The 13,592-nt window shown below is 38.6% G+C and overlaps 1 protein-coding gene across 1 annotated transcript in view; it reads left to right on the top strand.

Annotated features, from left to right (window-relative positions):
• MOCOS (molybdenum cofactor sulfurase) overlaps nucleotides 1-10,280 on the top strand; it is a 217,655-nt gene extending 207,375 nt beyond the window's left edge. The window contains exon 15 of the mRNA XM_039383957.1: nucleotides 6,623-10,280. Coding sequence (XP_039239891.1) covers nucleotides 6,623-6,769 — 147 coding nt within the window. The 3' untranslated portion in view covers nucleotides 6,770-10,280. The remainder of the gene's footprint in view (nucleotides 1-6,622) is intronic.
• The last annotated feature ends 3,312 nt before the right edge of the window (nucleotides 10,281-13,592 follow it).

The raw sequence follows: 13,592 nt of genomic DNA, 5'->3' as shown, positions 1-13,592 counted from the left end.
AAATGTAGTCAAAGTGGAGAATAATTATGTAAGAAAGTGACTGGAGAGTTAGTGTGAAATACAGAAGTTCATTTGGAGTCCTTCTGCTTCCTAAGTTTGTGTTGCTTCTTGGAACTGAGAGTGCTCAGATGATAGCTAGACGGTTCGACATCCCAAAAGCTTCACAAATCTCCTCAGAAGTATTTATTTAGCTGAAAATTTTTATTCAAAATTCATTGCTTCCTGTTCTTTAAGCTTGTGTTGTAAAAGTTCCTCAGCCAGTCAGGGCTCGGGAGTCTCACCAGTACCCACCAAACACCGGAGACTGGGCACAGCACTGGAGCAAAGCAATAACAAATAGGTTGAAAATCATTCACCCAAACAATGCACAAACAACTTACAAATAGTGCATTATATGTTTGGGGAAAAAAAATAATAAATTGATTCGTCTCAGTGACTCATTAAGCAAACAAAGAGCTACATTTTCCTTGAATGTTATCCTTGGTGAATAGCTCCTCTGGCTCCGCCTCAGAGCCAGCGCCTGGTGCAGTGAGCTGGGGAGAGGCACGCAGGCAGGGCTGGCTGTCTAGGCACAGCTTCCCACTGACCTGAGGTGACCTAGAGTTGCACAGCAGGCTCTGGTATCCAGATCACCACCGTACATATGCCATGGTGGGTAGTCTGAGGACAACATCCCTCTCTGGGTAATGCTAAGCCACAGCTGGAACATCTGGGACACTTCAGAGCACATTTGGACACTCTGGGCAGGGACAGTGCTCAGCTGCCACGTGGGGTGTGGTATGCAGAGGACTTTTTCTGCCCGTATGGGTTTTACTGGATCATGACTTAAATCCTCTGTAGAGGGAAAGCACTCTGTACTCGGGGAGACAATGGCTACAAAACCTTACCTGGGATACAGATTCTCAGGACAGGCAAAGCACCTTCTGCATGTTTCCCTCAGCAAATATGAGCTCCTCTTTCATTCTGATTAACTCAGCAATGCAAAGATTTTCTTGATACAAGCACTCCTAGTACCAAGTAACTCGTTCAAACAGGACAAGGCAAAAAGAGCAATCCAGCCTCTTGAGAACAAGCTGGCGCTGGATAAAAGCCGCCTGGCGAGGCGAGGCAGAGCACAGCGCTGCTGATCACCGCAGGGGAGAGCTCTGCTTCCTCAGCAGCACGGCAATATTCGCGCTGCAAAGAAACAGACCTTCAGCTTTTTTTAATTTTTCCCAGCCTTCAGTGCTGCTGGTAGATGGGATCCTGTGAGCATGCCCTGCTCTGCATAAGGCTGAGTTCACTGTATTAGCAGACAGCTAAAAGAGATAGTTTGAACGGGTAGTTTTGCCTGAACTGGTCTGAGAAGACCTCAGAGCCCATCCCTGCTGCAAGCCATCTGTGGGGTGATGATCACCAGCTGGTTATCAGTGAGCAGCACCAGAGGACTATGACATTTTCAGCATGCTCAGCAGGCCTAGCACAGAACATTGATCCAAAACTTTCACAGTTCACAGTGGGGAGGGAGAAAGAACATTGAGTCCATGTGACTGTGTTAAATTGCAGAGCTAATGCTTTGGTGATTCATGTATCTAGGATGTGCTTTTCTGCTAAGGAGGCATCTAATAGACTTCATTTTCTTTTTTTATCAGATGCGGATTCAGTGCAGGAATTTAGCAGTGTTTGCTTCCATCTGTCAATAATCTGATTCAAACTACAAAAAAACTATTGCAGCAAAATAACATTTAAGCTAACTTCTCAGCTTTTTGAAAGGTTGTCAAAACATTAAAGATTTTGCACATAGAAGACTGAGCCAGCTGTCAATATTTACCATTTTGTTTTGTTTTTTTTTTCCAAGAACACCAACCTGTACAAATACATTGAAATTTATCAAACTCGTAGCCCACATAGCAGCACCACCAATGAATGAGATAAATAATCTCATTTCAATAATGAGATAAATAATGTAAGGCTAGTAAGAGGTAGTTCAATATTTATTTCTGAAATCCTGTTTTTCTCCGTCCCTCTGAGACTGTGAGATCCTGTTGCTCCAAGCTGAGAGATTGGAACTTTGCATTGATGGATTGTAGCAGAAAGTCAGAACCAGCTACTGTAACTAGTCAGAGACAATTTGCATGTTTCCTGATATATGTAAAGCATGGTGCTGAAGCCTAGCCAGTTGCTTTTTATGAAACCTTTCATGTCATTGTTTGAAATAAGTTGCAAACACCTCTACAAAGTGAACTTGAGCTCTGCTTTCTGAAGAAACACTCATTAAGGATTCCTTCTGTAATTTTTGATGAAAAGGAAAATAAGCTCTCCTTGTGTACCAGAGTGCTCTCTGTTACTGCAGGAGACTACGAAAGACTAGATAACTACATTAAGCAAATGGCATAAAAATAGCCACATGCTGTTTCACATGCCTCACCACCTGATGCAAAACACACATGGATGGAAAATGGAGAACACTGAATTCTTGCCTGTCTTCGGGAATTTGCAGATGCAGTTCAGCACTAACAATAGCAGAAGCCCTGTGGGTGGATTTTCAGCAGTGCTATAAGGTGGGATTGGAGTCAAGGTAGCAAAGGGAATTGCATTAGCAATCTGCCCCAGCCTAAATGCATGGATAGCAGTACATCAAGGGAAATTGTTTGCATTATGTTTGCACATGCCTTCATGCACTAAAAGGCTTGTGGTTCTTTTTTTCCCAGTGGGCTGTTGATAGTCCTTTATGTATCTCATTGTGCCTTGGGAGAGTTTCTTATCCTGCAGAATTAGATGCCGTGCCTTTGGATTGCTTACTGAGATGTTAGCAAGGATAGCAAATGACTTCTCATATCTTATGCATCATTATCATTATTTTCATAGTAATGCAGGGCTTTAACTATGCAATGCTTTTCCTTCAAATATCTGGAACATTTGAAAACAGTGATTGTTGTAATTAATAGTCCTCTGAAATAATATAGCTGTATTTTCTTATTGGTGGCTGAACTGGAAGATGCATTTATTTAAGGCAGAGCAAAGGAAAATAAGTCCTTAAGAAAACATTTTGCTGTCCAGATATTTTCAACTTAACGATATGGGTTTTTTGGCCACCAACTTAAAAATTTTCCTTTTTACCAATATAAAAAGTCAGCATGTTGAAAGTGAATACTTCCGCTCTCCTATTTTGTAAGGCTTCACTAATAAGTCAATCTAAAGCTAATAAAACATCCTTACATTAAAAAAAAAAAATCACTTCTAATAACTACATCTCTCAAACCTTTGCATGAGAGAGAGGTTACGTTATTGTATGAATAAGTGAGCAAACCTGAACAGGTAAATTTATCTACTGGGAGATGGCAGCTCAGAGCTACATCTGGGAGCAAAATCCAGAATTTATCCATCCAAAGCTAAGTATTAGCACACAATATGATTTATGTGCTTGTTACACATTCTGTCAGGGTATATCTGTACCAAGTTCTGGTCTGTGTTAACTGATTTTTCAGGAGCTGTAGCTTAAAGACATCTCACCTCAGCCTTTGTCAGATATAGCACCTCAGGTTTCTATCTTACAAAAGGAGATAGTGCACCCAAGGTATTTCTCTGTCAGTGAATATCTGAGCAGAGCATGCTGCTGTTGATCCAGTAAATGAACGTGAAACAACATGCAAGAATGACAGCACTTCATAGCTCCTCCTTTCAGTGAGTGTGATGACTATCATATGATTCACTGTTGGCAAGAATAAGTATGTTTTCTCTATTCCTCCCAACAGTGAAATGCTGTGCTTTTTCCTAATCAAGACACTTTACATTTTTTGTCCCTTTGAAGTTTAACAGTGATGGAAAGAGTCTCTACTACCATCAGAATACTGAGCAGATAAAGCCACAGAACTCACAGTCCAGCATTCCCTGCCCAGTTCTTGGTGTGTTCTGGGGAGATTATATGCAGAGTAAAATGCTCTTGAAGTCAGGAAAAGGTAGGAGCAGCAGGGAGAGATTATGCACTTTCATTGTAATAACTCTGCAGGCTGTAATCTCTGAGTCTGAAAGCTTCATTTTTCATCAGTGGAATGTGAGAAGGGCCAATTTCTGCATTTTATCTTTCTCTTGAAACAGAGCTCAAGTGGCAGATGCACAGCTTTTGTGGTTTTTTGATGGGGGGGTTGTGTGTGTTATTGCTGTTATCAGTACCTGCTGAGTCATTATTTGTAATTATTGAATAAACAAGGAAATTTACTTAAAAGATGTTAAATCCTCTTCTGGTAATCACAAGCTAAATTTTAGTCTTAAGAACATTCACCAAAAAAAAAAAAAGAGTTCAGCAGTTCCACACATGCCTTTTCTTCAATAATTCTGTGCATTTAAAAAATTATTATTCACAATAATAATAATAAATAATTTTTCACAATAATAAAAAAATTGGTAAATTAAGTTCTCCACAGTGAACAATGTGCCCAGATTTATTTTATTCTCAATTTAAGTTAAATCAATATGATAATACAGTAAATATAAATAGAAACTTCTCACGTATCAAATAAGTTGATTTCCATGCATGAGTTATAAAATTCCTTCCTCTGTGAAATGCAGTGTAGCATGAACTAATAGTAATTTTACTGTATTTGTTTTATGTTTGCCTGATTTTTTAAAACAACAGAATTATAGCAACTGACATTTTTGCACTAGGGCACAAGAAGTGAATCCAGTTAACTACAAGTCTGAGAAACACATCATTTATGCCAATAGAGAACCCACAGCTTGTTAACAAATAAGAGAAAAGCAAGAATGGAAAATAACACTGTATACTTTAATATTTTAGATGAAACTGTTACTAACTTACCATTTTAGCTTCATGGTTAATCCAACAGTCACTGTGCTGGATGATTGGGATCTTACTGTGCTGCAGTCGTTCCTCAGTATTAAATGCTAGAAAACTGACCATGAGGATATACCCTGTGTCCACCAAGCGTTGGCACTATTATGATCACTGGTATCCAAAAAGTGTCGGTAATAGGGTAGGTCTGATAGGTCCACTCATATCCTATATATGTGACATGCCAGTGAGATGAAGGAATAGTTGAAGTAACTGAAAACCCCTAGCTTGGGGCCTGTTTTTCTTTTTGATGTTTAGGATTAAAAATTAAACAGAAAGGCCCAAATTCAGAGTCTGAGGGCATTTTTTGATAGATCTTTCTCTACTTGGGCATAAGTCTCAGTCCTATCTCTTGCTAATTCTTCAAAGACTAAAATCTGTTCTGTGTTACCTCATAGCTGTATCTTTATTTAATTATACAGTGGAAGAACAGGAAAATACATACTGCCTTTGTATTTAGTTTTTCAAATATGTTCCATAAAATTCACCTAACACTATTTTTTAAATTTATTTCAATTCCTTTTACCTAGTATTTTTTTCTAAACCTGCTCTAAATGTAATTCCCTCAATTTCAACATCATTGATCTGAACAGTGGTAGTAAATGTAATCAGGAAATAGAAAAGGATAATAGAGTTTTGTTTTTACATAATTTCATTTTCTTATTTATTTATTTATTTTACACGTGTACATTTTGGCTGTAGTCTAGCAAAACAAAATACTTTTTATTGAAACCCATAAAAAGGGACAAGAAAATTAGTATCAGGTTTCCAAGGTCCTCAGTTTGAGGATCAAAGACATTCTGAAGTCTAAAAATCAGTTATCTATTTAACATGGTCTTCAACATTTCTTTGTTTCCTACTTTACTTTTTTTTTATCTTAACTGTTATCTAATCCTTTGGAAAATATTATCATGAGATGACAGGTCTTTTTCTTGCATACTTCTAAATTCTCTGCTGTTGGAAAACAAAACCACAAAACCACACCAGTCTCCTGTCACATTTTCAGATCACACCTTGCTGTACACAGCTACAACTGTAACATTCAACTGCTTCAGAACAAGAGCACACATAAGAGTGCAGACGCTCAGATCAGGTTTTTGGTGCCTCTGAGGGTTGCATGGTCAGTGGGTGAAGTGGTTTTTTTGTTCTTCTTTTCTTTATTACTCAGTATCACAAAGACACATTCTAAGTATTTCTAATATTTATGTAGGATGTACTCACAGATAGTGGGTAACGACAGATAAGAAGAGACCTAATAAAACAAACTTTCTGAATATTTTCTGTAAAACATACTAAAATATTCATAAAAACAAATAAAGGGAAATTCACACAGGCTAGACAGAAAAAAGTTCTGTTAACAAAGCGAATCATTCATGGTAGACGATGCAAGACTTCCTTGCTGTTGGAACACACGTGCGTTCTCACTCTGCATAGCCTTTGCTTGTGATAATGCATTAACTGTATTTGTCAAGAAGCCAGAACAGTCATTAAATAACTAGATTGTGAGTGAGTGTAAATTACATACATGATACTGTGGAGCTCATGATGAAATACTACATTCTTTATCCACTTACTTAAGGTATTCTTCTTGAGTAGCATGGGCTTAGCTTTTGTTTATGAGTCTATTATAGTTAATGAGTTAAGAATGTTCTTAATTACATGGACATCGTACATACCTCCTTATTCTTAAAGTAATATTGTTCTTCTAAGCATATCTGGATTGTGAGATCATCTATTGATCTGATTACTCTAACATGCATTGCATCTTAATAAATATTTTGCTTTTTTCAGACAAACTTCGGCATATACCTGATGAACCAGCCCTTGCACTCATCCTTTTCAGACGTTTTATCAGTTGGGTCTCAAGTACTGCCAGTGCTGAAGGAGAATACAGAAATTCAGCCTCCAACATCCAGTGAAGAAAAATGTTCAGGATAGATTCTCTGGTGGAGACAAAATGTTTATGCAACTTCAGGGAAAAGTCAGTAGTCAGTTACTCTAGAAAAAAAAAAAAAAAAGAAAAAGCTTCCACTCATTTGCTTCTGGTTTAAGTCTTTTAATTTCTGTTTGCTGTAAATGTTATCAGATGGCAAAACTTTTGATAATTACAGCTCACCTACATGTTTTTGCTTGTGATTAGGTTACGGCAGCCTCTGTTTTGCACAATTGCTTCAGGATGCAACAGGTTTGATCAAGTTTTACTGGTGGATGACTCCCAAAACAAGCCCAGCTTCATTGTCAGAAAGCCACATCTCAGTGAAGGAAAGTAAATACAACAATACACTACTTCCTTATGCTGCTTTGTTAAAACCACAATGAGGAGAGAGGATGCAAGACATATTTTAGAGACAATGTGGGTGGGAAGGAACAGTGGGAGAGCGGTGTGAGAGTAGCAGTGCGTTCACCTTTTCAAAAAGGAAACTGAAGGTGATGTGTAGACAGTATGAAAGCACCGGAAAAGAGGGAATTATTGGGAAACCTGTGTCTCCTCCTTCAGAAGTGATGTGTGAGGATGTCAACAAGGCTCAAAGATCAATGAAGATTCAGGATGCCATTTGCAAAACACATTCCTGATGCAGGAATTCCATACATTTGTTCTCAACTTATTTCTCTCATTTCCATTTGTTCCTTTTCCTTCTGATTTATTCTATGTGATGACTTCCCTGGGGGTTTTTTTGTGTCCTTGCCCCTGGAAGGGGGCTGGGAGGTAAATGATCTGTTAAGTTCCCTTTCAACCCAAACCATTCCATGATTCTGTGATTCTACGATCCCTCCACTCTTGTTTTCTTACATATTTGTGGATGTTGACACATTATTTCTAATTAGAGATTTTTCAACCAAAACAGTAATTTTCTATACGAACTTTGTTTATCCTGAGCAGTCTCTACTGGCCACTTAAGGGAACTCTTAAAAGTTTGGATGCTTCTCCATCATGAATAGCTCGAAGTATTCTTTTTTCTTACTCTTGGTTCATTTGATAGTGCCCTCTTTAGAAGGCTCTTGAAAGCTCCTAAATAAGACTCATGCTTTCTGATTTCTGAGAGCAAATGTCTGAAATCTAAGACTTAGTCTGGAATATTGATTATTGTGAAAATTAAAAAAATAAATAAGGGAAGGCACAGAGCAAAAAAACCCACATTGAAAGTAAAAAAAAAAAAAAAGTAATGTAAGCCTGAATACATTGAGGCCAGCTGTTTTATGACCCTCAGCATGCATCCAGCCAGCCATGGGATGATTTTGTGCTTCCAGGAAGTCCTTCTGGAAGAAAAAATTCTCCTAAATTGGCTGCGCTCTTGCCATTTGGGAAGTGAAATTTTGACCCCATTAAAAGCACCTTCAGAACTCTCATCCAAGATTTAGAACTTCCTTGGGGCAGTTTTGGCTCCAGCTATGTGAAACTGCTTCTGGCTGAAACAGTCCTTGAGTTGTTTGAGCATATCCCTGGAGGGAGGCAGGTGGCTTTGTGAAAAAGTTGGTCAAACAGTCATTCTGAAAGGGGGGTGACAACTACCACAGAGCAGTGTACAATGGGAAAAGGGAAGCACAAATCAGAATTCAAAAATGGTCCTTCTTCTTTCTCTCTCTTTTTTTTTTAATATAATGGTTTCTTCTTTCTTTTGTTCTTTTGAAGAACTTGTTTTACTCACTTGAGCTGGAACAGTCTCTCAGTAGAGCTTTGTAGTGGAAATGAGAAGAGACATTATCAGTTTCTTACCATCTACCATAAAGTACATGGAAAGAGAGAGGTTTTTCATATGTATGTAAACTGAGGATCAATTTTCAGAGTTGTACCTTCTACTTCAGAGCCCAAGGTCTGGTCCTTGATGTCTGCTTTGAAAAGCAGGAGTTTTATCTGTCTAATAGTCAATTATTTGAGGTTGTAATGAGCAGGCTTTTTGGAACGTTGAAAAGCAGTTTCCTGGTATCTAAATGTCTTAACTGTTTCACTCTTTGCCTTTCTGTTATGCAGAATATTGCCTTGTTGGATAGAAAGCCAGCTCAGCATTGACAGATTTAATATGAAGAGACCTGTTGTATGCTGACCTTCAGGTGATCTCTGGTGCTTTACTCTGTCCTCTTCACCTCACCACTATGCCATTTATTTAAAATGACACAGAAGTTAGAAGAGGAAATTGAAAGCAAACCTCAACAAGCTCTGTTTCACTTGTTATTTGATTTACTACAAAATAAGTCACTTTGGCACACAGTGGCTTGACAAATACTGTTTGTGAATAGCTGTAATGCAATGTATGATAACTACGGATGAGAGGATTTGAACTTTAAAAATGTCATGCTTGGTCATTTTGACCTATTATTTACAGGCAATTACACATTCTCTCTGCTGTAGCTTAGTAATATTAGATTAAGAATAATTTTGCCATTTTATAGGAGGAAAAGAAAGATTTGCTCTGGTGTATGAACATACTCATTAGTATAGACTGTGCATTTCCCAGAAGGAACATTCTTGTGGTACAGTGATAGGAAATGTCACAATGCTTCAGATTGATGGAAGATGCATAAGGAATCTTTCATCTCAGCAAAGAATAATATTTCCCTTCTAGTAAGTGGAGTGTTCCTGCCAGTATTGATATGTCTTTCCATCAATGAAGACAAATTCTTCTCAGTGCCAAAACTCAGTGGAAAATCTTGAAATAGGAAGAGTAAATTCTAAATGACATGCACTGTAAGTTTGTAGAAAGAACATCCCTCCCATCATGTGAAATAAATTTCAAAGAAAGAAGAAATTTAACATACTGCAACCCCAGGTAGTGCAGGTACAAAAAGGGCATAAACACTTTGAAACACTGTATAGAAGGATTATATGTTCTATATGGATTTATTTCTTAACCTTCCAAGTATATAGAAAAAAAGATCATTTCATATGAATGCAGGCTCTTTCATCTAAATACTCCAATTACTGCAAAATTAAGTCTTTGGACTAATTGCAGATATATGTTTGCCTTCTATGGATAATAAATGTACTTAATACACTATTTCCAGAGTACTGTATGTAGAAAATCCTCTATATATTTGAAAACCAAATCCATATTTCCTTGCAATGAATTATTCAAACACATTTTATTCTCTGTGGGACTTATCTCCTTCTCAAATATCAAGGCAAAAATAGTGATTATTACAAGCTCTAATAATAGCCAGGAGGCTGAAATCACAAAACAGAAGTCAGTATTTTTAGGAGAAGCTTCTGAGCTCTGTGTTCTCTGATATGACTTAGATATTTCAGATACAGTTTATGATTTATATACTTTCAATGGCTTCTTTCAAAGTATGGCCAAAATTTTAGGTCATCCTTCCCTCAAAATTATACACAAATCAAAATAAAGGACTGCATAAAAAATGTGATTATTCCTCATAAATTGTAGAGATTATGCTATGCAACTCATCTTCAATCTAGTTTTTAACTATCTTTGAAATGAAACCAATAAAATACATGTTGTGCTTGATGTGTCTACTGGTGGTGGTTGCATTCCTGACCTTTGAGCTCATGAGATGCTAAATTCCGCTTGGAGGCATTGGCAGGCTCACAGAGTGAGTGTGTGGCTTAAGACTGAAGGGATGTCTCATCGCTGCAGGGATTCACAGGTGAGGTGTTCCCCAGCTACTACACTGACAGCCTCTGTCTGTTTGGCCAGCATGCCGATCAGCTGCACACTCAGCTAGGCCCTGCACAAAATGAATAATCACCAGTTTCCTTTAAACTATGTCCAGTCAGCCCTGTTGGAGCTGCCTCTGTTATCCCGAGGTTGGAACTCTCACAGAGAGTGTCAGAAAAGAGAAGGTTTGTTTCTGTCTCCTTTGCCTGGAGGGATCCAACACTGTTTTTCTCCCCTGCCTAACCCATCAGCCAGTAGGTGAGACTGGGGACTAAACAGGAGTGGGTGTGTGTAGAAATCTCAGGGAATGTTTGTCCCTCCCTTCTGAGGTTTACTTAGAAATGATCTATGATTCACTGGGCAAGAGATGGACACAAGCACAGTGAGACAGTATCCACATGCGACTTCAAGCTGCTTGTTCATGCATTTTTGGATTCACCGGAGGGGGCGGGGGGGCGGGGAAAGAAAAGCATGACTCTGTAACCCAACAGGTAGGTTGCTCTTATGGAGGTGAAAGATGTGGGTACATCCCTGTCTCTCTGATTATACAGATGTCATGAGGCAACTGCTTGGGGAAAACATAGTCACAGCCCCCAGGGAAGTGATGAGAAGGGAGAGTGCTCCTCTCCACTGGGCATTTTGAGACAGTGCATTTACAGAAGCAGGCTTGCCTCTTTCCTTTGGCCACCAGTGCTTAAGTACGAGATTGGAACTTCAACAAGAGCAGATGAGAATGCCCCAAGTGTGTTTTGGAATAGGCTATTAGAGGAAATGTGTTCAAGCCCACAAAAGCTAAAATTTGCAATGAATCCGCGTTTCTGAGTTCTTTCTAGGTGTACTAATGGCAAGGGCAGAGTGAATAGGAAAAAATGTGGTAGAGAAAGAAAAGTGGCATCTCCTACAGTCAAAGTTTATGAGAAAGTTTTGATATACATGCCTTCACCACCCAGTTTGTGGGTTTTTTTTCCAGGAAATAAAGGGTGTAGTATCTTCAGGCTCAGAACTTGGAGTAAGTCATTGACAGAGAAGTGCCTCTTAAACAGGGCACCACTTAAGAGGCCTCTCTTCCCTCCCTTTCATGTAAACTAGCTTGCTTTGCTGTTCACTCAGTGTGGTGGTGGTTGTGGATCCTTTCCAGTGGAAAAGAAAATAAGCAGGTGCCCTTCATAAGGAGTGAAGTGATTAACTTAGGACTATGGACAGGAAGAGATATTAGGGAGGTTTGAGATGGGGCATCCTTGACCATCACTGCCATTTGAAGAGGTGCATCAGAAACTGCCCTAATAATCCCATAAATATGTGCTACAGAAAAAGCTAGTCATTTTTCTGCTCACACTGTGAAGTCTTCCTGAAAGGGTGATAACAAGAAAATTGTGCTGTTGGAAAACAGGCCGTGGCAAAGACAGGATGCAGAAAGAGGACAAACAAAAAAAATGCATGTTGTAGCATTTACCACTCAGAATTGCTGTAGGGTTTCCTAAATAACCATCAAGTAAGACAAAATGTGAGAAATCAGGGCATTTGCTTTAGTACAGCAGTTTCATGGCAAAATTGAAATGACACATCTCAAATGAAGAGCCTCCTGCCTTGCATGGCTCATGCATAGCCTATAAGCAGGTGCATTTCTATGTTAAACCCAGTTCCTTCTGTGAGCCAATCTATTCCAAACTGACAACCAAAACTTGTCAGCACACTCTAAATCTGGTCCTCAACATCAGTTTTTCCTAGATAAACAGTATGTTCCATATTTGAGCCCCGTCATGCTTTTTGATGGTTTTTGGAGGTAAATGTCCCATCAGGGTTAAAGTACTCTGGCCAGGATTATTAATGCAGATATTATTCCTCAGTCCAGAAGTGAAATCAGCTTTTAATTTCTGAAGGAACTGTTTGCCATGAGGCTGTGTATGAAAAGCCAGCAATGATCAAATATCAAGTCTGTTGTTTCCTGGTACATATGATAGTTGAATCAGATAAAGCTGTTGAAAAGTTTTAAGTTATTACTTCCAGAAGCTACAGAAAACTAGAAGACTACAGAAGGCCCTGCACTGCTGAACCCATTCTACAAATGGAGAAGAGCCTCTGAAGTATCCATATTTCATGGATGTAATTCCCAATTACTCACGTATTAGATATTTGTGTTTTTACTGGTTTAGCCAAATGCTTTGAATTGTTTCTTATTCTCGAAGCCCTTGTATTTACTGTCATATTCAAAAAGTTTCTTCCAGCAAACCCTTTAATATTGAAATGAAATTAAATTTGTCTTAGGTCAAATGTTTGTCTTTATTCTGCTTTAAGGAATAAGAGGTAAAAGTCTCAAATTATGCTGCAGGAGGTTTATACTGGATATTAGGAAAAAATTCTTCATGGAAAGGGTTATCAAGCATTGGAATAGGCTGCCCAGGGATGTGGTGGAGTCACTATTCCTGGAGGTATTTAAGAAACACATAAATGGGCACTGAGGAACATGGTTTAGTAGTGGACTTAGCAGTGCTGGGTTAACGGTTGGACTCAATGATCCTAAGGGTCTTTTCCAGCCTAAATGATTCTATGATTCTAAGCATGCAAGATTTCTGTGTTTAACTTGCTATCCAAAGCTCAATGCAATGATTTAATACAGTTGAAAAGAGAAGGTTCTTGTCTGTCAGCCAATACTTTGAAAAAAGCTACAGTATTCCTCAGTGATGTCTAGTCAGTTAGAAAAGAAGATCTAAGCTACAGGATCTGGGCAGAGCTTGCAAATATTCGTTAAACAAATATATATATATATATAGAGAGAGATAATAAATGAGAGAGAAATAAATGAATATTAAAGCACAGTGTCCCAGGGACACTGAATGCTGCCACTGCTAGCACACTCCGTAGCACAGGAGTTGTGTATTGTGGCCAGAAACTCTTAGAACAATTAAAAGCCAGCAGACATTGCTGATTTAGCTTGCCAAACTTGGAGGACTTTTCATTAACTAGTTCTGCATAGTTTTATCTGAAGAAAGGACTTTGTCAAGTCCTTGCTATTTTATGTCTTGTACTTGCTATTTTATGTCTCGTACTGGCATCATGGAGTCACTTGGTATTCATTTAGTCTCACTTGCCTCTCTCCCTGACACGGCATGGTAATTTGGAGCTATTTACATGAAAAGTGAAGAATATGT

Source organism: Pipra filicauda, unplaced genomic scaffold (genome assembly GCF_003945595.2).
Source record: "Pipra filicauda isolate LSUMZ 115617 unplaced genomic scaffold, ASM394559v2 scaffold331_size1881853_pilon, whole genome shotgun sequence".
NCBI classification, from domain to species: domain Eukaryota; kingdom Metazoa; phylum Chordata; class Aves; order Passeriformes; family Pipridae; genus Pipra; species Pipra filicauda.
Note: the sequence above shows the minus strand (reverse complement) of the source record. Positions and strands in the feature narration are given on the sequence as shown.